At 43.7% G+C, this 23,509-nt stretch overlaps 1 protein-coding gene across 2 annotated transcripts in view; it reads right to left on the bottom strand.

The window, feature by feature from the left end:
* Window positions 1-23,509, bottom strand: part of SLC9A7 (solute carrier family 9 member A7) — an 88,703-nt gene that overhangs the window by 33,325 nt on the left and 31,869 nt on the right. For both annotated transcript variants that reach the window (XM_054164615.1, XM_054164616.1), the window contains exons 2-11: window positions 17,571-17,770; window positions 15,664-15,741; window positions 14,834-14,910; window positions 13,771-13,883; window positions 8,773-8,878; window positions 8,346-8,487; window positions 4,209-4,314; window positions 3,401-3,489; window positions 3,172-3,285; window positions 655-766 (exon numbers count right to left, since the gene is read on the bottom strand). In XM_054164615.1, the coding sequence (XP_054020590.1) occupies window positions 655-766; window positions 3,172-3,285; window positions 3,401-3,489; window positions 4,209-4,314; window positions 8,346-8,487; window positions 8,773-8,878; window positions 13,771-13,883; window positions 14,834-14,910; window positions 15,664-15,741; window positions 17,571-17,770 (1,137 nt within the window). The remainder of the gene's footprint in view (window positions 1-654; window positions 767-3,171; window positions 3,286-3,400; window positions 3,490-4,208; window positions 4,315-8,345; window positions 8,488-8,772; window positions 8,879-13,770; window positions 13,884-14,833; window positions 14,911-15,663; window positions 15,742-17,570; window positions 17,771-23,509) is intronic.

Here is a 23,509-nt window from a genome sequence, read left to right as displayed (position 1 = left end):
CATCCTGTCACTGGACTCTACTGGAAACAATCTATCTTCTTCTTATTTACATCCTCTTGGCTATAGAGGCGTCCTTAGTACTTCTAGAGGATGCACACATTTAGACACAAACAGAGACTCCATGCTTTGCTTTAAATGACACACTTAAACACTTAACCTACCTTATGATCTTTGCCACACAGATAAGTCAAACACTTTGCTTTCTCCATCTAAGGGGGAGAGGGTACCCATGAATACACCTCAATTTTCCCAACAGCTACCTGTGTCTGAACAGCACATACACCATCTCAGCTACAAATAGCCTTCTGGGAGGATACATCCCAACTTCCCCATCCCTTTCAGACAGACTTCAAATAAAAATGCTCCATTCCCAACACGAGGTGACTAAGTGCTGCCAGCAGCTGGCATTCCAAGACATGACTCTTCCCACATGTGACATTTTCTGTAAAGGTTGAAAGACACACCATGACATGCTGCAACAATCTCTAAGTCTTCTATTCAGGAAGCATGGATGTGGATTACAAAAGCAGAAGGCAGTACTACAATATGCTTATGATTTATTTTTTTTTAACAAAACACCAAACACAAACAAACAAAAGGCCCTTTTTTACAAAAGGCTTTTTTTTTTGCTTGATGAGACATCTTTGCTTTTACCTGAAAACATCATCATGTGTTGAAAGTTCCAGCTGATCTTATGCCTTCTGCCCAGGTTCAGCAAGAAGGACAGAGGGTAGATGTGTGCAGCTCTACCCAGAAAGATAGCAATCTGTTCACAGCTGAGGGTTAAGGATTTCACTTTCCTGAGCTAAGGAAGTTAACTGTCTCTAATATGAAGTTTCTGTTCCAGTGAGAGGTTTACATGATATCAAGTGTTCTTGCAATCTCTGTCTATAAAGAATACTTTCACCAATCATGTGCATGCAGGACTCATTGCAACAAAGCAAGTATTAACTGATATAACTAAGTATTTTTAATGCACAGTAAAATTATACCTAGTATTAAAATAGCCAGTTGTACACATGATAAAAATTCACACTTTAAACAACTATCATGACCCCCACTCACTTACATCTTTCAGATCAACAGAAACACAATTGTATGTACAGAAGGAAAACCAACAAAAGATGAGCAAGTGGCCACTCCATCAAAGCTCCTTCGGAGGCAGAATCTCCTACTGGCTGGCAAGCACTGAAGAGTACAGAGTTACTGAGATGAAAATAAAAAACCCCACACAACTTCTCAGTAATAAAATGAAATTTAAAAAGATTAGTAAAAGAAATTCATGACAGTAGGTGGTAAGCTGCTTCTTGCCCTTACTGTAGTGCAAAACATCCAGTGGTTCCACTGAAGAAGCAGAAAGCTAAATACACCTTCCACCATCTATGAACACTTTGGAACAAGCTACAGTGATGTGCTGAAATCCTATAAATCACCAATACAACCAGAACTCCACTGAACATGGATCATTTACTGCTGAGATGACAACATTAGAGGTATGGAACTGTTCTCTTATGGAAAAGAAACTAAACCATATAATACCCCTAGATACCTCTGGGTTACTGCCATAGCTAACATAAAGCAATACTGTCTGCAGGAAACAACATTTCTAGGAAAGTAAGATTGTATGAGGTTCAACAAGGTCAAGTGCCAGGTTCACAACCCCATGCAGCGCTACAGGCTTGGGGCAGAACAGCTAGAAACCCGCCCAGCATAAAAGGACCTGAGGGTGCTGTTTGACAGCTGGCTGAATGAGCCAGCAGGGAGCCCAAGTGGCCAAGGCCAGCAGCATCCTGGCCTGTATCAGGAACAGTGTGGTCAGCAGTAGGAAGGAAGCGATCGTTCCCTTGTATTAAGCACTGGTGAGGCTGTACCTTGAATCCCGTCTCAAATTTTGGGCCACTCACTACAAGTTGCTAGACCATATCTAGAGAAGGTCAACAAAGCTGGTGAAGGGTCTCGAGAACTAATCTTTTGAAGACTGTCTGAGGGAACTGGGATTGTTTAGTCTAGAGAAGGCAAGGCTGAGGGGAGACTTCATTGCTCTGTACAACTACCTGAAATAAGGTTGTAGTAAGGTGGGTGTTGGTCTTTTCTCCCTTCTGTCAAGTGATAGAACAAGAGGAAATGGCCTCAGACTGCATGTGGGGAGGTTTAGATTGGATATTGAAAATAGTTTCTTCCTGAAAGAGTAGTCAGGCATTGAAATGGGCTGCCCAGGGAGCAGACCTAGAGGTCTTCAAACAACGTGTAGACATGGCACTTTGGGACACGTTTAGCGGCAATGGCGGTGTCAGATCAATGATTTGCCTTGATGATCTTAGAGGTCTTATTCAACAAAAGAAAAATGATGATTCTATGATAAAAGAAGTATGTTCTGGATTAGGACATTTTTATATGTTCTTTCACAAGGTTTTATCTCCATTGCCAAAAGCACTACCCCTGCAGCAGGCAGAGAGAAATACAGGCTGGAAATCTAGTTCCCCTTTATTTTCAAGCAGCCAGAAACATAGTGAAGAAACAGTTATATAGGCCATTTCAGTAAGGATGGGCTGCAGAGAGGAATCTAGTCATTTCAAGCTTACGTGAGTATGACTACTATGAAACTACTCACTTCTGGGTAATTCAAGAGCCAGGTACCTGGGCAGCCAGGGCACTGGAAACACACCTCCAACACCAGCACCTTTTAGCAGTATGTACCATTCATGTCATAGACTTCCTCCCATCACCCATGATCCTGACCTCTACCTTTAGGGCATTGCTCAGACAATCTGTTCACTCAATATTTTTCATCTGCTTGAAGTTAGTTTGCTTTCTTCAAGGGACCACTGGAAATGAAGAGAACAATGAATCTTTTTCTAGGCCTCCAAAGTTCAAATACAAGAGCAACACAAGCAAGGCTGGCTGTCAATAGCCAAGTCACACAGTAAAGTATATTAATTTTTAATTTATATGACTTCTTACACAGGTATCGAGCCAACAACTGTGGGGCACAGAGGCCTTAGTGCTTTGATGCAACAGCGGACCAAAGGTTGTTCTCAATGTTATTGTTCCTGCAAGTCATCAGGGAAACTTAAGTCAGCCACCATCCTCTATCTGGTAAAGCCAACAGATGCTACAAGTTTTCAGGCATGTAAGACAATATAGAAACCTCACACAGAGCAAAAAGGATACAAAAGCTCCAATGATGAAGACTGGGCTGAAAATGTGTTTCTGGAAAGTAAACAGTGCCAAGCCCATATAAGAAAATATGAAGTTCTCAGCCAGGAAGTGCAATACCTCAAAGAGCTAGAGAGAAAACAGTCACACATTAAGGGCCAAGCAAAACAGATACTTTACAAAAATCAAGATTACATGGATGGCTACAGCAATCCACTCTATAAAAGGTGAAAGACACTCTTGCCTGTTTAGTGCGACTTCTTGATTCGACTGACAAGTTGTTGTACGTATAATGCGCCTGGGTAATGCCGCAGAAGAGGACGGCCACCACTCCTGTGAACAGAATCACACGGCAATATCAACCTTCTTACTGTCAGAGCTCAACATGTTTTCCCTTCCCAAGTTCTATTGAATTTATACATCACCCTTAACCTTGAGATATTATGAACCTTATTTTCAAGCAAGTTAGGGAAATCTTGTGGAACCAAACCACTGCTCTTAAACACCCTTGAGTTGCAGTGAGCTGCGCTGTCAACATTATTGCACCAAGCAACTTAGCCTGGAGAAGAGAAGGATCAGGGGTGACCTCATTGACCTCTACAACTACCTGAAAGGTGGTTGTAGCCAGGAAGGGGTTGGTCTCTTCTCCCAGGCAACCAGCACCAGAACAAGGGGACACAGTCTCAAGCTGTGCCAGGGGAGGTTTAGACTCGAAGTGAGGAAAAAGTTCTTCACTGAGCGAGTCATTCGTCATTGGAATGGGCTGCCCAGGGAGGAGGTGGAGTCGCTGTTCCTGGAGGTGTTCAAGGGGAGATTGGACATGGCACTTGGTGCCATGGTCTAGTCGTGAGGTCTGTTGGGACAGGTCAGACTTGATGATCCTTGGGGTCTCTTCCAACCTTATTTATACTGTGATACTGTAACCACCACCCAACCAAAAACCTTTAAGTCCCAACATCACATTTCTCACAGGAAGCTTCAATAAGGCAGAAAAATGCCTGCTAAGATGGACAAAAATTCTGCTTCTGTGTCCTTCAATCCCAACAACTCACCAGTAAATCCACAAGCTTCTGCAAGCAAGAAAGTGCTCCAGGACATCAAGAAAAAGAGTGCAGTTTCCAGCAGGGGGAAGCAGTGCAACTTGGTAAACTTTGTCACGTTAAGTCATTTGTTAAGGGATCAAAAATTTAATCCTTTGGCTTCTCTGTACACAGTATTTATGGAAAACACTGTTATGCACTAACAACCAACACTAGCTGAAAAAAAACCCAAAACACTTTTAATGCTGAAAAGCATCACTTCCATCACAGCAAGACAAACTCCATAATCAAGGCCTCCCCTTGAAACAGTCTCGGATATTTTTACTGCATATCCATGGCATAACTGCAGCTCCACCTCTGAGACAATATCTTACTCTATGCAACATTTCTCTGCAAAGCACCAGCAAGGAAGGGGTATATACCTGGCATTCCATTTCAATTGTGTTTTTCAGGGTAAGCAGGGATTGGTTTGGGTTTCAGCAACAAAGCTGGTGAAGGGTTTAGAAAGCAACTCTTATGAGGAGTAGCTGAGGGAACTGGAGTTGTTTAGTCTGGAGAAGAGGAGACTGAGGGAAGACCTCATTGCTCTCTACAACTCCCTGAAGTGAGGTTGTAGTGAGGAGAAGGTTGGTCTCTTCTCCCTTGCATCAGGTGATAGGACAAGAGGCAATGGACTGAAACTGTGCCAGAGGAGGTTGAGATTGGATATTAGGAAAAAATTTTTTTCCTGAATGAGCAATCAGGCATTGGAATAGGTTGCTCAGAGAGGTGGTGGAGTCACCATCCCTGGAGATGTTCAAGAAATGTGTGGACATGGCACTCTGGGACACAGTATTTTAATGGCCATGGTGGTAGTAGGTTGAGAGTTGGACCTGATGGTTTTAAGAGGTCTTTTGCAACCAAAACAATTCTATGATGTTCTGGACTACAGCAACCCTAAGACGAAGCAGATCTATCAGAATTTTTCTGCTCAGATTTGTTGACATGTCTTTTTCAGCAAGTGTGGCTAGTGATGTACTTTTGAGGCTAAACAGAGATCCTGCCTACAAGAAACTGTATTTCCTCTCTTCATGTTCATGTGTTTTAGAGTAAAAGCTAACTCAATCTGAGCAACTTAATCTTTTTAATGGGGTAAAAAGTTCATTTTCCAGAGGAGCCCAAAACTTGGGCAATATCAAACATGCTGAACAGTTCGTGCAGCTACTGAAAAAGTGGAACATATTTCAGTAGTGTTAAATATAGCTCTTTGAAAACTATAAAGCAGTTGTTCACATATTTATAGAGTTTGAGTTTTGTCCTCATCACTCCTCTGGCAGCACTGAACAGCTCACTGTACCCAAGGTGCAGACAGCTATGTGCTACTAGAAGACACAGGGGGAAAAAAACCAACATGTGTTAAAAGGGGGTGATAAGAATGATCCCCGGTCTTTCTGAAAGCCCAGTCTTCTCTGAAATTCTAATAGGAGGACAGCAGGAGCACAAGAATACTCAAAATAGAAAGGTGGTAGCAGTCTCCCCTGCTTATATGAAGGCAATCAGCACCTCAAGGGATTCATCAAGGCTGCACCATAATCCACCGTTGCTCTCCACGCATAATACAGCTATGTCCTGGGCTCTCTGCAGCACTACACAATCTAACAGTAATGGCAGCAGGGCTGCTTGGGGAGTCACGGCTCCATGTGAGGAAATGCTAAAAGCAATGAACAACACTGGTTTTCATAGGGCATTCACAGGTCCTAGGAGGCCTGAGGCTCACAGCACTCTTGACTGCCTCCCAGTTAGCAAAATTGAAGTAGCCCAGCACATTCAGGGGAAATAGTTTCCTGTGGGCTTTAGAATACAGCATCTTGCTGACCACCAGCTCCCCACCCATACCTATTTCTGTTAACCTGGGGGAGGGCAAAGGTCCAAAACACATACTTCAGAAAGTTGCCCTCAAAAGATCAAACTATCATTAGAAAATAATAATATTATTCTCAATGACAGTTGGCATTACACTAAATATAAAACTCAGCACTGTTTTTTTAAACAGCTGTTATCTCTCCCCACAGCCACTTCTCCACATAAACTATCTTTCTAAAGTTTGAGAATGCTCTATTACACTCAGCTGAATTCTACCCTCACTGCCCCGTGCCCCAAACGTTTGCTAAGATCAGCTAAGCAGCAACCCCCACCACAGCAATAATTAGAGCCCATCTTCCCACAAAGTGCTCAGATAACCCCATCACAAGTACCTGGCTTAAAAGGCATTAATGGATGCTTAGGAAACTGAATAGCTGCAATCACTTCATGGAAGAGAAAAGATTGAACCTTGTTCCCCTGATGTTTGGCAAGGGCCCTTGTCAGAACCAATTCCTCATTTCCAATCTTTTCTGGCAGCTTTGTGAATCAAATTGTTCATTCCCCTTGCTGTTATTGTAAGTAATCATACCAAATCTGTTCGTGAAATCTGAACTGAAAACCTGTGCTCATCATTTTGGAGGAAGAGAGAAGCAAGAAACGTAAGGTTAAAAAAATATCACATTTCAAACTAAGGCATTAATTCGAATTATTTCTGTTTTCTTTACTAACTTTCTTTATTCCTTAGGCATGCTCTTCTGTTCCACTTCATTTCCACAAGGAGATTTTGAAATTTAGAAGTAAAATATGAAGTAATACAACACCTTAAATGTTATAAAAATAACCACAGACAGCGAGGTCAAGTCAGCTTGCTGAAAGCCAGAACAAGTCCTTGTATATCATGTGTCCTATTTGCAAACTAAGTATTCTGCCTGTTTTCAAAGGACAATGCATGAACTCCCTCACTTAGAGAGGTAGAGTTATAGGCAGCTATGAGAATAACAGTTTGTTGACTTCATCTATTACTTAATTTGAGTTCAGCTGTGAAGAGTAAACCCCAAATTTACAGTTATTTTCTACAGTATTGCATGACTTTAAGAATTTTCCAAGAGAAAATAGTTCTGAAAGTAAGCAACCCAACCCAACCCAAACGTTACAAAACACACACACACAAAAAACCCCACCAGAGACTGTCCTCTGAGCAGTCTCCCCACTCCCAGTCTCATATTACCCTTCTGAGCACAAACATTAGAAACAGCAAGAACTTATTGCTGCTTCAGAAGGATGATTTTACAAAACAGAGGTGAATGCATTTCAGCTGCAATTAGTAGCCAACCAGCAAACCAAAAACCACAGCAACAGCATTTGAACAGCTAGAGCTATGGATGACTAGTAGCCTAAAAAACAGATGAACAGTTATGGCTCTGGGTCACTTTGATTGCAGATCAGTAGAACTGGAAGCCTGACCATGGAAGCATTAACAGCACATCTTCCCTCTTACACCTGAAAGGTTTCCGTCATGCAAACACATCGGACAAATCTGCGCAGTGCACCTATCACAAGATATGGTTCAGATCTTATTGCTTAAGATGACGAGCCACAGATTCATGATTACTGTATAAAACATCACATTTTACCCCATTTACATCAGTATTCAGAAGTCTGGGCAGATCAAAAATATCTGTGGTATGTACAAACATGGTTATACTAACCAGTCGGAAAGCTAAGGTGTTTAATCTCTTTCTGAAGAAGCAATACGATTTCTGGTGCAGGCTGAGCTTAAGGTCTGCTGCCTGAGTCTACACCAAAACCCACATGGATTGCTTGCTGAGCACCTGAGTGCTCTATTCAAATAGCAGCAGTAAACCTCAAGAGAACGAGACAGATCACACCAAGCACATGACATTATGATGTTCACTCTGGTAGATACAATATTTTCCAAGACAGATGACATCACATTTCCAGCTCAAAGTACAGGACTCAAAGAGCCCTGTAAAGGGCTTTTGGAGTTTTATATATAGAAACTGAACATGAGGACATGCCTACTTAGCGCCTCTCATTAGCTTCCAGCATGCAGCAACATCACTAAAACTTCTAGGGTCACCACACTCAGTCACACTGAGGAAAGGTGATTTCTGTGGGTACCTATAGTGCCTGTGTATAGGCAGAAGTCACATGAATGCCGATCATGTCTTCACACAGAGATTAAAGCAAACTATAGTCAATTTTGCTACAGCTGGAAACAGGAGAGCCCCGTCAATACCTGAATGTCACATCTGGTCTGAAAGGGCTAAACATGAGAAAGGATATCAGAGCTGTCACAACCCCTGTCACTGCTCCCATCATGAAAGAACCACTGAATATTCCCAGGAAAACACCAACAGACTTGAAAAACGCTGCAGCATCAAAAGCATGGCTATTTTCACCTGTTGGCTGGTAGGCAACTATAGATCTAGGGAGAGACAGTAAAACAATGAGAAGTTAGAAGTTTCATCAGAGAAGTTTTCTTCTATAACAGCAACACCTGAGCAACAGAAAAGACAGTCCCATACTGAAGACAAATTTGCCATTCTGGTGTACCCATGTATGAGGGATCTTGGCAAGTGTTTAAAGTGTTTATTAATGCAGTTCAAGGCAATCCATTTAAACTTGAAATGACATTTCTCAATAAAAGCATTTCTTTTAGACAAATAGGCAATGAAGTCATTTCAGAGTAGAAATTCAGGTAGTTACTTACGAAGATAACACAATGGCAACAGCATCATTCAACACGCTCTCCCCAAACAGAAGGGCATAGAGATCAACATCAGCATGCAGCTCATTAAATATTGCGAGCACAGTAACTACGGAAAGAGAAGAGAAAACCATACTGAATGACTTCAGGAATAACTGTGTCAGCTGACAATGCAGACTTTCCACTTGGCCTAAAGCAACAAAACCCAGGAATCAAACCATAGAATTAAAACTAAACTATGAAACAGACTTGTCATTTTTACCTACATGCAAGCAATTCCACCACCAGTTTTAAGGCAGGTCTGCAGTCCTCTCTGCACAGCGTTTATAGCAAAACCTCCATGATCGTGGGGTACAATGAGCCCTGCCAACTCCTGCCCTAGAATCCTTTTCCCCCTCTGGGACAGGTGCAGCCCACTGCTTGCTTGCAGCTCTGGTGCCCCTGTAAACTGAGCTGTGATCACAAAATCCAAACCCCTGTTGATGAAACCAGTCCCAGAGCCCTGAATAGACCTGTTGGGTCTTCCTAAACGTTCCCTCATCCATTGCCAATGGCAGAGGGATGAGGGAGAACACAACTTGAGCTCCTGATCCCTTTAGCAGCTGTCCCAGAGTCCTGAAGTCTCTTTTAATTGATTGTGAGCCTCTCACTGCTGCAGCATCACTACCTATCTGAAAAACCAGCAGTGGGTAATAGTCTGAAGGACTCACAAGGGTGGGAAGTTTACCTACAACATCCTTTACCCAGGCCCCAGGGAGCCAGCAGAGCTCTCTATGAAGTGGGTCTGGTCTGCATATCAGGCCCTCTGCTCCCCTCAGCAGGGAGTCACCTACAGCGATGACCCTTCAATTTTTCTTTTCAGGGTCAGTTTTTATGGCTGGCCTGAGGCGGGTTGGCCTTGGTGGTACCTCTGGCCTTTGTGGCACTTTTGGCCTTCATGGGCCCTTGTCCTTGCTCACAACCAGTTCCTCCTGCAGAGCCTCATAGCTGTTCTGAAAGGGCACTGTGGGTGGTGTGCTTCTTAAAGGAGCACATTTGCTCCACTTGTACCATTTGTTTCTTCGGGTAGCTACCTGATCCCATTGATCCTGCACATGCGAGTTACTGCAGGAAGGTTGGGGGCTTGCTGATGAGAGGATATCGAATCCTCTGCTCCACTAGGAACTGACTCCTGTTCTGCATTTGTAAAGATCAGTTTGTGAAGTTTATTGATTTCCCTCTCACTCTCCCTGATGCTTCTTAACCTACTCACCTCTTCCCTGAGCTCCATCACTTCATCCTAGAACTGTGCCAACCGGCTGAGCAGGTCAAAAACCTACTCACACCACACACACCCATAGTCAGTGTTGTCCCCCATTGCCTGTGAAAGGCTGTGGCATTCCTCACAACCTGTGGCCTGGATGCCAATATCCATTTTGGGGGGTGCAGAGAGCACAATCTTCCTCCTCCGAGCAGCCACCATCATGCCTTCAGTAAAACTGAAGCACCTTGTGTCCCGCCTATATGCCCTGCTCATGCCAACTACTGAGCTAATTCAAAAGGAGCCCCTGGGGTACACTCAGTCCCTGTTTGCTCCCCCTGTGCCTGTTATCCTGCCTGCACTAACGGCCAGGCCCTCCCAGCTGTCTGACTGCACCCTCCTCCCTCTCAGCCCCGCTCACAGGGATCCCCTCGCAGTTCAAAGTCTGAGAGCCTCTGCTCTCAGTGTTGCCGGGTTTAAATCTCCCACAGCTCCTCCAGGAAGGCCCACAGCCATGTCACCCTCCCAGGCACCCTTGCAAGAGGCACCGAGTTGGGTTAGGTTGCCTCTAACCCTCTCTCTCTCTGGGAGCCAGGGAGACACAGAGGGGCCGGGGAAGAAGCGACCATGATGGTGACAGAGCACTGGAACAGGCTACCCAGACATGTTGTGGAGTCTCCTCCTCTAGAGACCTGTACACTGCACTGGTTAGGCCACACCTTGAGTACGGTGTCCAGTTCTGGGCCCCTCAGTTTAGGAAGGAGGTTGACTTGCTGGAATGAGTCCAGAGAAGGGCAACAAAGTTGGTGAGGGGGTTGGAACACAAGCCCTATGAGGAGAGACTGAGGGAGCTGGGGTTGCTTAGCCTGGAGAAGAGGAGGCTCAGGGGAGACCTTCTTGCTCTCTACAACTACCTGAAGGGAGGCTGTAGACAGGCAGGGGCTGATCTCTTCTCCCAGGCAACCAGCACTAGAACAAGAGGACACAGTCTCAAGCTGTGCCGGGGCGGATCAGACTGGATGTTAGGAAGAAATTCTACACAGAGTGACTGCCCATTGGAATGGGCTGTCCAGGGAGGTGGTGGAGTCACCATCATGGGAAGTGTTTAGAAGGAGACTTGATGGGGTGCTTGGTTGCATGGTTTAGTTGATTAGGTGGTGTTGGATGATAGGTTGGACACAATGATCTTGAAGATCTCTTCCAACCTGGTTTATTCTATTCCATTCTATTCTACCTTCAAAACTTGTCTGGAGGCATTCCTGTGTGACCTGCCCTGAGTAGTCTTGCTTTACAGAGGGGTTGGGCTTGATGATCTATAGAGGTCCCTTCCAACCCCTAATATTCTATGTTTTTTTGTGGAACACATTCCATATAAGGCAATCAACAAAAAGTTGTACAGCTCTTGCTGCTTTTAAAGGCTGCAGGGACCGTTGACATAGCTGTTATTTTGGGCACTGTAAAATAGTGCTAATAATCCAAAGTGATCCCCGAAGCACACTGTGCCACAGCAGCAGGCATTTGTGCAGAGTTTGAAAAGACCAAGACTGCTTTATATTTACAGCCATTATTTCAAGTAACTTCAGTCTAAAATAAAAAGACCACTGTCTTGAAGATGTTCCCATATATAAGCTTCAAAAAAATCACATGATGATTATTTGGCACAAATTGTGTCCAACCATCAGCTGTTGAGAGCTCAACTCAGTCACAAGGAGCTACTTCCCATATTTGCACAAATCACTACTGGGCATCTCAAGCTGTTTTGAATGTCAGGCTTCATACTAAACCACTACCTACCCCAGACCAAAACACTCCAGCTCTCAAGACTGATCTGTCAGAGACACCTAAGTGAGTCTTCTGCACTTCAAAGGATGATTAGGTTATTTTGACAAAAGCTCAAATTACTTTGCCAGAAGAGCATTCTTCAGCTTAAACTTGTAGAACACGGATAAGTACAGAGTCATTCCACCTGGGAAGGAATAATAAACCGCACCAGTACACATTAGGAGGTGATCTGCTGGAGAGCAGCCCTGTGGAGGAGGACCTAGAAGTCCTGGTGGATAACAAGTTATCCTTGTGGCCAAGAGGGCCAATGGGATCCTGGGGTCCATTAAGAAGAGTGTGTCCAGAAGATCAAGGGAGGATCTCCTCTCCCTCTACTCTGCCCTGGTGAGGCCCCACCTAGAACACTGCATCCAGTTCCGGGCTTCCCAGTTCAAGAGGGACAGGGATCTATTTGAGAGAGTCCAGCAGAGGGATACGAGGATGATTAAGGGACTGGAGCATGTGCCCTATGAGGAAAGGCTGAGAGACCTGGGGCTATTTAGTCTGCATGAGAAGACTGAGAGGGGACCTAACAAATATATATAAATATATGAGGGCTGGGTGTCAGGAAGGAAGGGACAGCCTGTTCTCACTTGCACCCTGTGATAGGGCAAAGGGCAATGGATGCAAACTACAGCACAGGAAGTGCCACCTCAGCATAAGGAAGAGCTTCTTTACTGTAAGGGACACAGAGCACTGGATCAGGCTCCCCAGAGAGGCTGTGGAGTCTACTTCTCTGGAGACTTTCAAGACCCATTTAGATGCATTCCTGTGTGACCTTCTCTGGCAGAGGGGTTGAACCCAAAGATCTCCAGAGGTCCCTTCCAACCCCTAACATCCTGTGATCATGAAGTTCATCTGAAAGAAAAATAAACATTGCCCACACCTAAAGAGCCTAAAAGCCTCAAATATTGCTTTTAAATTACAATCACAGAAGTGTTTCTGTTGGAAAAGACCACTATGATCAAGTCCAGCTGTTGGCCTAACACCACCATGGGCATTACACCATGTCCCAAAGTGCCATGTCTGCAACATCGTTTGAAGACCTCTAGGAATGGTGACTCCACCACCTCCCTGGGCAGCCTATTCCAATGCCTGACCACTCTTTCAGGAAAGAAATTTTCCCTAATATCTAATTTAAACCTCCCTTGGCACAATTTCAGGCCATTTCCTCTTGTTCTACTACCTGATAGAAGGGAGAAGAGACCAACACCTACCTTACTACAACCTTCTTTCAGGTAGTTGTGGAAAGCAATGAGTGTCTCCCCTTGGCCACCTCTTCTCCAGACAAAAGAATCACAGTTCCCTCAGCCACTCCACATAAGGCTTGCTCTCTAGACCCTTCACCAGCTTTGTTGCCCTTATCTGGCAACTCTGTGTCCTTCTTGAGAGGGGTTCAAAACACAGCCCAGTATTCAACATGTGGTCTCGCCAATGCCGAGTATAAGGACACCATCACTTTCCTACTCCTGCTGGCTGATCAGGCTGCTCCTGATACAGGCCAGGACGCTGTTGGTGGTCTTGGCCAGCTGAGCACACTGCTGATTCAAATTCTACACTGTCTTAAGCAATGTAGCTAAAGAAGGAAGTCCTGCTATTCAGGTAATATAACTATTTCATCAACTTTCAGCCTTAAACTAAGCCAAAAAACTACTGGGGAAAAAAAATAGAAATCAACGTATTTTAAAGTATTTGATCAGGAAAGTTACATTTCTCCCCAAACATACCATCACCTCATACTAGTCCAACATCAAGCCAACAGAGAACAGCTTTCCATACACTCAGAATTTGTATTTATTTTGAAGAGGAGAATCAGAGATACTAGCACAACATGACTGAAAATAAAACATTGTTAATATCTTTGTGCTGCGCAGCCAAAAAAAAAATCTTAGCAATAGGATTATTTTGGAAGGCTATTAAAATATGTTCCGCAAGCTTACCTGGATCAGTGGCAGAAATTATTGCTCCAAAGAGGAGACAGTCAGTATAGTAGAATTTACCAGAGAGCTGACCCACCAACTTCATTAGTTTCACAACCCCATACATCAGATTCCTGAAGAGAAAGAGGATAAAATAGTCCAAGTCAAACAAGTTGGTGCATTTCAGGCCAGCAAAGAAAAAGCAGAAGCAATAACATTTTGGACAGGCTTAGTCTGCTACAGCTCTGTGGGACTGCCACAGTTTATCACTAAGCTCTCAAAAGTAATTTTTTTCTTTTCCCTATGAACTAGGTCAAATGATACATGATCCAGAAGATAACATTTAAAACCAGTAAGCAAAGCATGAAATCTCTTTGCACTAGTACACAAAATCTACAGGTTATTCCCTTTTTCCACTGAAGACAACATTTCTGTGCTCAAAATTCCCCTCAGTATCACTTCTCCCAACACAGTACACAGCCAAGAATAGCCTTCAAAGTATTTCTCTAGTGAAACAGAGATAAACCAAGGTCACCTATGCAATTCAGGATTTCTGTATTTCAGAATGTCCATACATCAGACAGAGTAAAATTAGGGGTGTAAGAGATTGTGTACAAGTACACTCACATGACTAGCTATCTTAAACCAGAAGTGTGTGCACATAGACACATAAAACTATACAAATACACATATGCAGATAGAGTACTGAAAGGGATTAGTCTGAAAGTTAGATAGCTAAAATTCAAATCACAAGTTACATCCAGAATTCAAGCTAAGTCAGTTCCAGTGAGAATCTAACAAGGTTTTGCCTTGAACTGCACCATTACATCAAAAACTTAACAATACCTTTTAGTACAGTGAACTTATCTAGTGATTCAAACTTGACAATATCATTTCAAGGACTGTTTCTTGAAATTATATTGTTCAGAAATGAGATAATGCTCAGCAAAAGTTAATTTACATTATCCTCCAGACAAAAAGTTCTCAAACCAACAAAACTGAGACAAATTTGGAAGGCTCAACGTACATTTTATTAACTTAAGCTTCAGTATAGAAAGGAGCTGGTATCATGGAGTTCACTTACCCAATAATAAAGCAAGACACTGCTGTTCCTAAAAAGGCATAAGCCAAAATGGACCCCAAATTCCTAAAAAAATGTCTCTGCATAGGAAAAAGAAATTTATATGCTTATTTAAGACCATCTATATTACCTGTGCAAAAACACACAGAACATTACTACACTTCTATTAATACACAGAAACACTCCTCCCGTTTCAGAAAAATGCTTACATTGCTGCAATGCAGATTCTCTCAGACTTCAAAAAATTGAATAAGCTAAATCTGAATTAAATCTTACATATAGCTTGTTGATAGGAGCTTCCCACACAGGTATTTTCATAACAGATGTGAAGGTTAGCTGCATACTGAGAACCAGCGCCAACCCATGGTATCTTCAAGCAAAAGCAGAATCTGGGCCCTTCTGCCATTCAGGGTCTCGCACATCCCTGCTAGGATTCAGGCTTGGGTCCACTTCTCAGCATAGTTTACTACATTTTGGATATTTGAGAAGGACCAAAACAACTCATAGCTGGACATCTGCTATTTTAAATGAAACCGACTTTAACGTCTGGCGAAGTTCAAAGGATAAACAAACCAGCAAGACTGAATAGGGTTTCATATGTCTATAGAAAAAAAACCACATGTATTTTCTTTTAAAACAATGACTTAACTACCTATGAAGAAAATGAGATTTTTCTTATTGCCATTAAAGAAAAACAAACCAACCCCACAACCAACACAAATAACACCCAGAAACAGCTTAAAATGGAGAGTGCAATTCTGAAACACACCTGCAGTCTCATGGTTGGGGAGAAAAGGGAAGAGGCTATTCTCATCAAAAATTATTATACTTACTTTCTTCAAGCTATAACCAGCATGAAAAATAATGGGAGGCAATAGAATGTTGAAGAAAACTTCTGGGTCAAATGTTACCTAAAAAAAAAAACCAACAACATGAAATTTCAATTAGAAACAGACATACACAAATTGTCAGGCCTTTTTCCTCTGTCATTTTCTGACAAGTACTATTTTTGGTTGTTGAAAGAGCTAAGCTGGCCCTGAAAATACTAGCCAGCTCTATAGACACAGCAGCAAAAAGCACCTAGCAGTAAACAGCACCTAGATAAAACAGGCATTACATATCCAGCACCAACAATAATCTTGCAGCAATTCCAAACATAGAATTTTTTAGTTCAAAAAGAAATTACCCCGGAGAAAAATCTTTTATCATGGTGCATGATAGTCATATATCTGTACATGAAGTGCAGTTACCATAAACCAGTTAAGCCAGATACAAGACTGGTATTCCAGAATCACAATTATATATTGCTTCCATTTACTTCAGCAGAAGCTCCAGATATCCACGAAAGACTACACTACAGTAAAGGTCAAACCTTGGTGTTGGCCTTAAATCTGAACAGAAGACCTGCACACATGTGAGACTAGGTTCTCTTCACCCCCTAAGCACAGGTTAGCAGACAAACAGAAGCATGGACTCCCAGAATAGGATTCACTTCAGCTCACCTTAGACACCTATAGTAGACTGATACACATAAACAGATACTCTTACTGTCTTCACTGTCATCACAGTATCACAGTATCACTAAGGTTGGAAGAGACCCCAAGGTCACAACTTAGAATAGAATAGAATAAACCAGGTTGGAAGAGACCTTCAAGATCATCGTGTCCAACCTATCATCCAACACCACCCAATCAACTAAACCATGCAACCAAGCATCCTGTCAAGCCTCGCCCTGAACACCCCCAGCGACGGCGACCCCACCACCTCCTCAGGCAGCCCATTCCAATGGGCAATCACTCTCTCTGTGTAAAACTTCCTCCTAACCTCCAGCCTAAACCTCCCCTGGTGCAGCCTGAGACTGTGCCCTCTTGTTCTGGTACTGGTTGCCTGGGAGAAGAGACCAACCTCTGCCTCACTACAACCCCCCTTCAGGTAGTTGTAGAGAGTAATAAGGTCACCCCTGAGTCTCCTCTTCTCCAGACTAAGCAACCCCAGCTCCCTCAGTCTCTCCTCATAGGGCTTGTGCTCCAAGCCCCTCACCAACCTTGTTGCCCAGCAAGTCAACCTCCTTCCTAAACTGAGGGGCCCAGAACTGGACACAGGACTTGAGGTGCGGCCTAACCAGTGCAGTGTACAGGGGCAGAATGACCTCCCTGCTCCTGCTGGCCACACTGTTCCTGATGCAGGCCAGGATGCCATTGGCCCTCTTGGCTGCCTGGGCACACTGCAGGCTCATGTTCAGTCTACCATCAACCAGCACCCCCAGGTCCCTCTCAGCCTGACTGCTCTCCAGCCACTCTGACACCAGCTTGTAGCTCTGCATGGGGTTGCTGTGGCCAATGTGCAGAACCCGGCACTTGGATGTGTTCAATCTCATGCTGTTGGACTCTGCCCATCTGTCCAGCCTGTCAAGGTCCCTCTGCAGAGCCTCTCTACCCTCCAGCAGATCAAGTCCTGCCCCCAGCTTGGTGTCGTCAGCAAATTTACTGATGATGGACTCAATGTCCTCGTCCAGATCATCAATAAAGATGTTATGTACATCAAGTCTTCGAACAGTGCTTTGGGAAAGCACTGCATACATGCAACAGAGTTCTGCTGGCAGCAACGTGATACAGAAGGTGCTTTTGAATCGCGCATTGAAGTGCTGTTACTGTTGGGAAAACAGACACTTGATACTACCTAACATTTAAATAGGACAGAGTAGGGAGGGAAGCATAGATACAGGAAAGACACCTCTCACCTTCCGCAACATGTCATTTTGCTCCACGTTGTGGATCTTCCCAGGGCTTATTTCCCCTTTGAGCGTATACTCAAAGAACTTCCCGCTGACATTAACCAGCAAGGTTGTAAACGGCCTGCTCTCCTGTGAGCAGCTGAACGGCTTGTCATGGCCACTGGTGGAGGGAGTCCCATATCTCAAGATCACCCCAACTATCAGTCCTGGAAGAGAGTTAAAAAAAATCCATGAGGCTGATTTAGAATACATAGAACAAACCAGGTTGGAAGAGACCTTCAAGATCATTGTGTCCAACCCATCAACCTATCCAACACCACCTAAACAACTAACCCATGGCACCAAGCACCCCATCAAGTCTCCTTCTGAAAACCTCCAATGACGGCGACTCCACCACCTCCCCAGGCAGCCCATTCCAATGGGCAATCACTCTTTCTGTATAGAACTTCTTCCTAACATCCAACCTGAACCTCCCCTGGCACAGCCTGAGACTGTGTCCTCTTGTTCTGGTGCTGGCTGCCTGGGAGAAGAGACCATCATCCGTCTGCCTACAACCTCCCTTCAGGTAGTTGTACAGAGCAATAAGGTCACCCCTGAGTCTCCTCTTCTCCAGGCTAAGCAACCCCAGCTCCCTCAGCCTCTCCTCATAGGGCTTGTGTTCCAAACCCCTCACCAACTTTGTTGCTCTTCTCTGGACTTGTTCCAGCAAGTCAGCATTCTTCCTAAACTGAGGGGCCCAGAACTGGACACAGTACTCAAGGTGTGGCCTAACCAGTGCAGTGTACAGGGGCAGAATGACCTCCCTGCTCCTGCTGGCCACACTGTTCCTGATGCAGGCCAGGATGTCATTGACCCTCTTGGCTGCCTGGGCACACTGCAGGCTCATGTTCAGTCTACCGTCGACCAGCACCCCCAGGTCCCTCTCTGCCTGACTGTTCTCCAGCCACTCTGACCCCAGCCTGTAGCTCTGCATGGGGTTGTTGTGGCCAATGTGCAGAACCCGGCACTTGGATGTGTTCAATCTCATGCCGTTGGACTCTGCCCATCTGTCCAGCCTGTCGAGGTCCCTCTGCAGAGCCTCTGTACCCTTCAGCAGATCAACTCCTGCCCCCAGCTTGGTGTCGTCAGCAAATTTACTGATGATGGACTCGATGCCCTCGTCCAGATCATCAATAAAGATGTTAAAGAGCATGGGGCCCAGCACTGATCCTTGGGGCACACCACTAGTGCCTGGCTGCCAGCTGGATGTGGCACCATTCACCACCACTCTCTGGGCTCGGCCCTCCAGCCAGTTCCTAACCCATCGCAGTGTGCTCCCAGTGTGCTGACAGCTTGGCCAGGAGTTTGCTATGGGGAACGGTGTCAAAGGCCTTGCTGAGGTCCAGGTAGACTACATCCAGAGGCCTCCCTACATGCTACTCCTGAACCTAATCTTCTAGTTTCGAAAAACATCCAAGGTATAACACATAAGCCGTACAACATATATGTATCATAAGCATCTTGCAATAAATTACTGTCAGTTTTCATGCAAAGGAAGAGAAGTCCTGAGTAACAAATAAAATGCTCCATATCCTGTTTTGTCTTCCTCACCCTCATTTACACCTCCAACAAGTAAACTGTGAGTTGCACAAAAGGCTAAACCCTGAGCATATCAAATACATGTCACTTGCCTGAGGACAGAACTGAGTAGGTGCAGCATTGCTGGTAAATAACACTAACCATATCTGAGCTGAAACAGTGATGTTTGCCATATATTTTTATGGCTGCAGCAAGGGCATAGCTTCTTTTCTTCTGGCTGGAAATTCTAAGAAGGCAAACAATGCTTGCTGTGCAGTCACCTGCATCCTCTGCAAACTTTGTAACTACAATTCAGAAGACATACGTAAAGATCTTTTACATCTTTTACAAGTGTTGTCCACCCTTCATAAAACAAACAAAAAGCATAGTAAGGTAAAAAATGAAAAATTATAAGAGGCATGAGATTAATGAATGTAAGGAAAATTACTCAGCCAACACTAAGTGATGCATCAAACAGTAACAAAAAATAATTTGAGACCTAATGGAAAGGCCATGCCAGGAGTGTGACAGTTTTAGGCTGTTTCAGTTCAGTCTGTTCGGCTGTTTCTGTGCTGTGTAGTTTCTCTCTTCTGTTCTTGCCAGAGCTGACCTTGGACTAATGAGATAAGAAAACTAACTTTTTTCCCCCCTCTCTTAACAACTGCTTTGAACTAACATAATTTCCCTTAATACCCATTTTCTCTCTACTCTTTTTTGGGAAAAAAGGAGGAAGGGGGAAAAGGGGTTTGGGGGAGAACCCCAAGGGGGATTCTCCTCCTGAGGGAGTTTTCTGTGTCATGTTCTTTCCTGTATATTTTTATATATACTGTAAATACTGTATATTGTGTATATATTCATTGCATTTCATTCTGCTTGTAAAAATACAGCCTTTTTTCCATTTGCTTCTCTGACTGAGTTAGCTGTGGTTTGTGTGTATGGGGAGAATGGAACTTTTCTCACTACCACACAGGCTGCAGGAGAAACACAAGATTTTAACTGACTGTTGTTCCTTTTACAATGTACTGAGAAAAGAGCAAGACTCCAGTTGTGCAGAGGGAATGTATAAGAACAGCCAATGTGGTTTTGGTCTGGTAAGCAAACAAATTGACACCCACTTACTAAAAGCTTCCCTGTTGCCTTAGGTTGATCTGTGATTTAACCTTCATTCCAGACAACTGCAAGATGAAGATGGATGTTTAATCCTTTTGTTGACAAATTAGTAGTCAGTGTTGGCTTTGCTCCCTGTGACCCTCACTCTGCATCCATATGGTAAACAAATTTGCCAGGTAATAACCAGAGAATAAATGAGGTAATCCTAACACACACACACAGACAGACTTATCATGATGGCACAGTGCAAAAGAACATCTAAACTGTATCCCAAAAGACAACAACTGAAAGAACACACCTAATTCTCTTCAGGTTTAGAATGAAGAAACAGTTTTATTGCAAGAGAAAGTACAGCAGGTAATAGCTGTGACACTAGCAGGCAGCTTGCCTCCAGCCCTCTCTCTACAATCAAGACAATGTAGCAGCCACAGGATCATTAAAAAGTAACTGGAAGATTAAGATGTACTTTACTTAGAAAAGAGGAGTACATACTCAAAGAGCACCCGGGGAAGAAACCCTCTCAGCAAGAAAAATCTACTTACTGAGATTTCAAATTGCTGACATTTTAAATTTGGAGGTTTATGCAGGCACATTCCTAATGACTCCAGAGCATTTTACAGCTATGCATAATGGACACATTGGAAATGCAGGTCTGCACGAAGTGACAGTTTACAAGCAGGTCACTTCAAAGCCAGTTGTGTTACCAGTTATTACTACAGACATCTTCATCAAGTCATACAGGCAAGCAGGCAAAGATTTCTGCTGTTCTTATCCCCCTCTCACCTAGGAAGAGCTAGGCTCACCTAACACATCAGGCAGACTGTCACTTAAAAGGTGATCTAACCCACATCAGCCTGAAATCCTGCAGTAAATCAGAAGCCAGAATGAAAACTCTGCAGATGAGCTTACAAATAGTACTGGCACAAAGGTAGGTCCACACTGCTATTAATACCGAGTGAGACACCAATAGAATAGAATAGAATAGAATAAACCAGGTTGGAAGAGACCTTCGAGATCATCGTGTCCAACCTATCATCCAACACCACCCAATCAACTAAACCATGCAACCAAGCATCCTGTCAAGCCTCGCCCTGAACACCCCCAGCGACGGCGACCCCACCACCTCCTCGGGCAGCCCATTCCAGTGGGCAGTCACTCTCTCTGTGTAAAACTTCCTCCTAACCTCCAGCCTAAACCTCCCCTGACACAGCCTGAGACTGTGTCCTCTTGTTCTGGTACTGGTTGCCTGAGAAAAGAGACCAACCTCTGCCTCACTACAATCCCCCTTCATAGATGCTTTTGGGGCTCAGAGACTGTCCCTTAGTGCAAAGCAGATAGGAAATCTCCATTGCTACCACATTAGTAACAGCAATTGGAGAGCTGGATGTGATTACATTATACAACTGGACAGAATCCACTCACACATTTCCCCCCCATAATAAGATACACCAGTTATTTTAAAACCAGTTTTGAAAATATACTAATTATATCTATAAACCAAACCTTTGAAAATGATCCCTACAGCCAGGCTGCTGTCTTGCAGCAGGGTGCAGCTGAGACCAATGTCAAAGCAAGAGGCTAGCAGAAGCAGTCAAGTTGCTAAAGCTAAAGTCATTAAAGGAAACAGGTATGAAAGCAGAAGATACTCAATGAGACAAGACAAACTGCATGGTCAGCTTCATTAGTGAAAAACACTAGGCATCTGGTACAAGAGAGGAGTTGGAAGAAGAAAAAAAGTTTCCTGACCTCACAAAGGTGTAGGTACTATATTTATCAGATAGTCCCAAAACCCCCAGATTTTGAACATGAAAGAGAAATGCATCAACTGGGCACATCTGACAGACATAAGCTGCAGAAATCCTTAACTCATTAATGCCTTTTTTTTTTCCTCTTTTGAAATTGTCTTTGCATAAGTATTTTTCATTTCCCAATTAACATCAAGCCTTTTATACACTAAAAAGTTACTGGACTTGTTAGATGATTCTACATCCCATCTCACCTGACAAAGCAACATCAACAAAGCTTACATAGTCAGGCTTTAAGGTCTCAGAAAACCTAAACACTCAAGCACTTTTCAGGCAGACCAAACAGCCTGATATACAGAATGCCTTTTGAAGATGCCTTCCATTAGGTGTTATACAGAAGACGAGGGCATCCTCTGGAGACTTGGTTTCAGTCATTTCTGGAACACCAGAGTTGCAGCTGCAGAACAAAAACAGCAACAAAGGAGACAGCTGGTATTGCTCAATGTACAAACCTATTTGGATAGTTTTGACTTACTTCTAGGCTATTAAGCATAAACTCAGTGTAGCTTTGCTGCTCATTTGGAAGCAAAGGGAAGGATGAATGCTGGATGCTATGAATAGATACAGAATATTCAGTAAACAAACTGTGTTACTTCTGCACCACTAGGTCTCTACTGCTGAAGAGTTTAAGAAGAATCTGGATCAACAGAGCAAGTGTTTATCTGACTCATCAAAAAAGAAACTTCTAGGGCCACTAATCCAGGGCCACTGTCATTTACTGCAAGATTGTCACAAGAGAACAGCCTAGAAATGGGCTACAAACACCTCCAAATTTAAGACAAACCTCATTTTCAAAGGTTTGGTTTATGATGACAGTCGCAACATCAAGTTGCACAACTTGCATTCTCACTTTTAACAGAGAAAGCCTGTATCATGCCTGTACAATGCTGATCACACAGCTGGTACACACAGAGAACATTTTACTGGAAATGAAGCATAAAAAAGCTGGGATTGTGTTTTTTTTCCTAATGTAAAACTAATCAATACTGCTAATAAAAAACATTAGACTTCAGGCACGATCAACACCAGCCTAACAATACAACACTTTAAATGGCATATTTACTTTTTGTTTTGTGTGTGTACAGAAGTCACTGAAGTGAGCATATGAATTCAGATAGGCACACAAAACCACAAGCACTTGAGCCATGCTCTGTGTGGTTGTCAGCTCGGTTCTCTGATGAAGAGGTATCCCTGAGGTTTCCAGGAGCTTCAGAGGTCAGCAGCCTGCAGGAACCAGAGGTATTCACACTCCACAGAGTTCCTTCAGTTAACCTGAACTGTGAATCAGGGAACTAAATCAATTTGTGAACTCAACCTTGTATAGATACAGCCCCTTCCATACACTCCTGGTCAAGGGCCAAGCACTGTGCAGTGAGGATCTTTCACTATGCAGTACAGTTTGTACTAGCCATGTTTCAGCCTGAAGGAAACTCAGCAGAGACCTTACTGCTGTTTGCAGCTATCTCCTAAGAT

Source organism: Dryobates pubescens, chromosome 10 (assembly GCF_014839835.1).
Source record: "Dryobates pubescens isolate bDryPub1 chromosome 10, bDryPub1.pri, whole genome shotgun sequence".
In the NCBI taxonomy this organism is placed as follows: domain Eukaryota; kingdom Metazoa; phylum Chordata; class Aves; order Piciformes; family Picidae; genus Dryobates; species Dryobates pubescens.
This window is presented reverse-complemented; position numbering and strand designations above follow the sequence as displayed.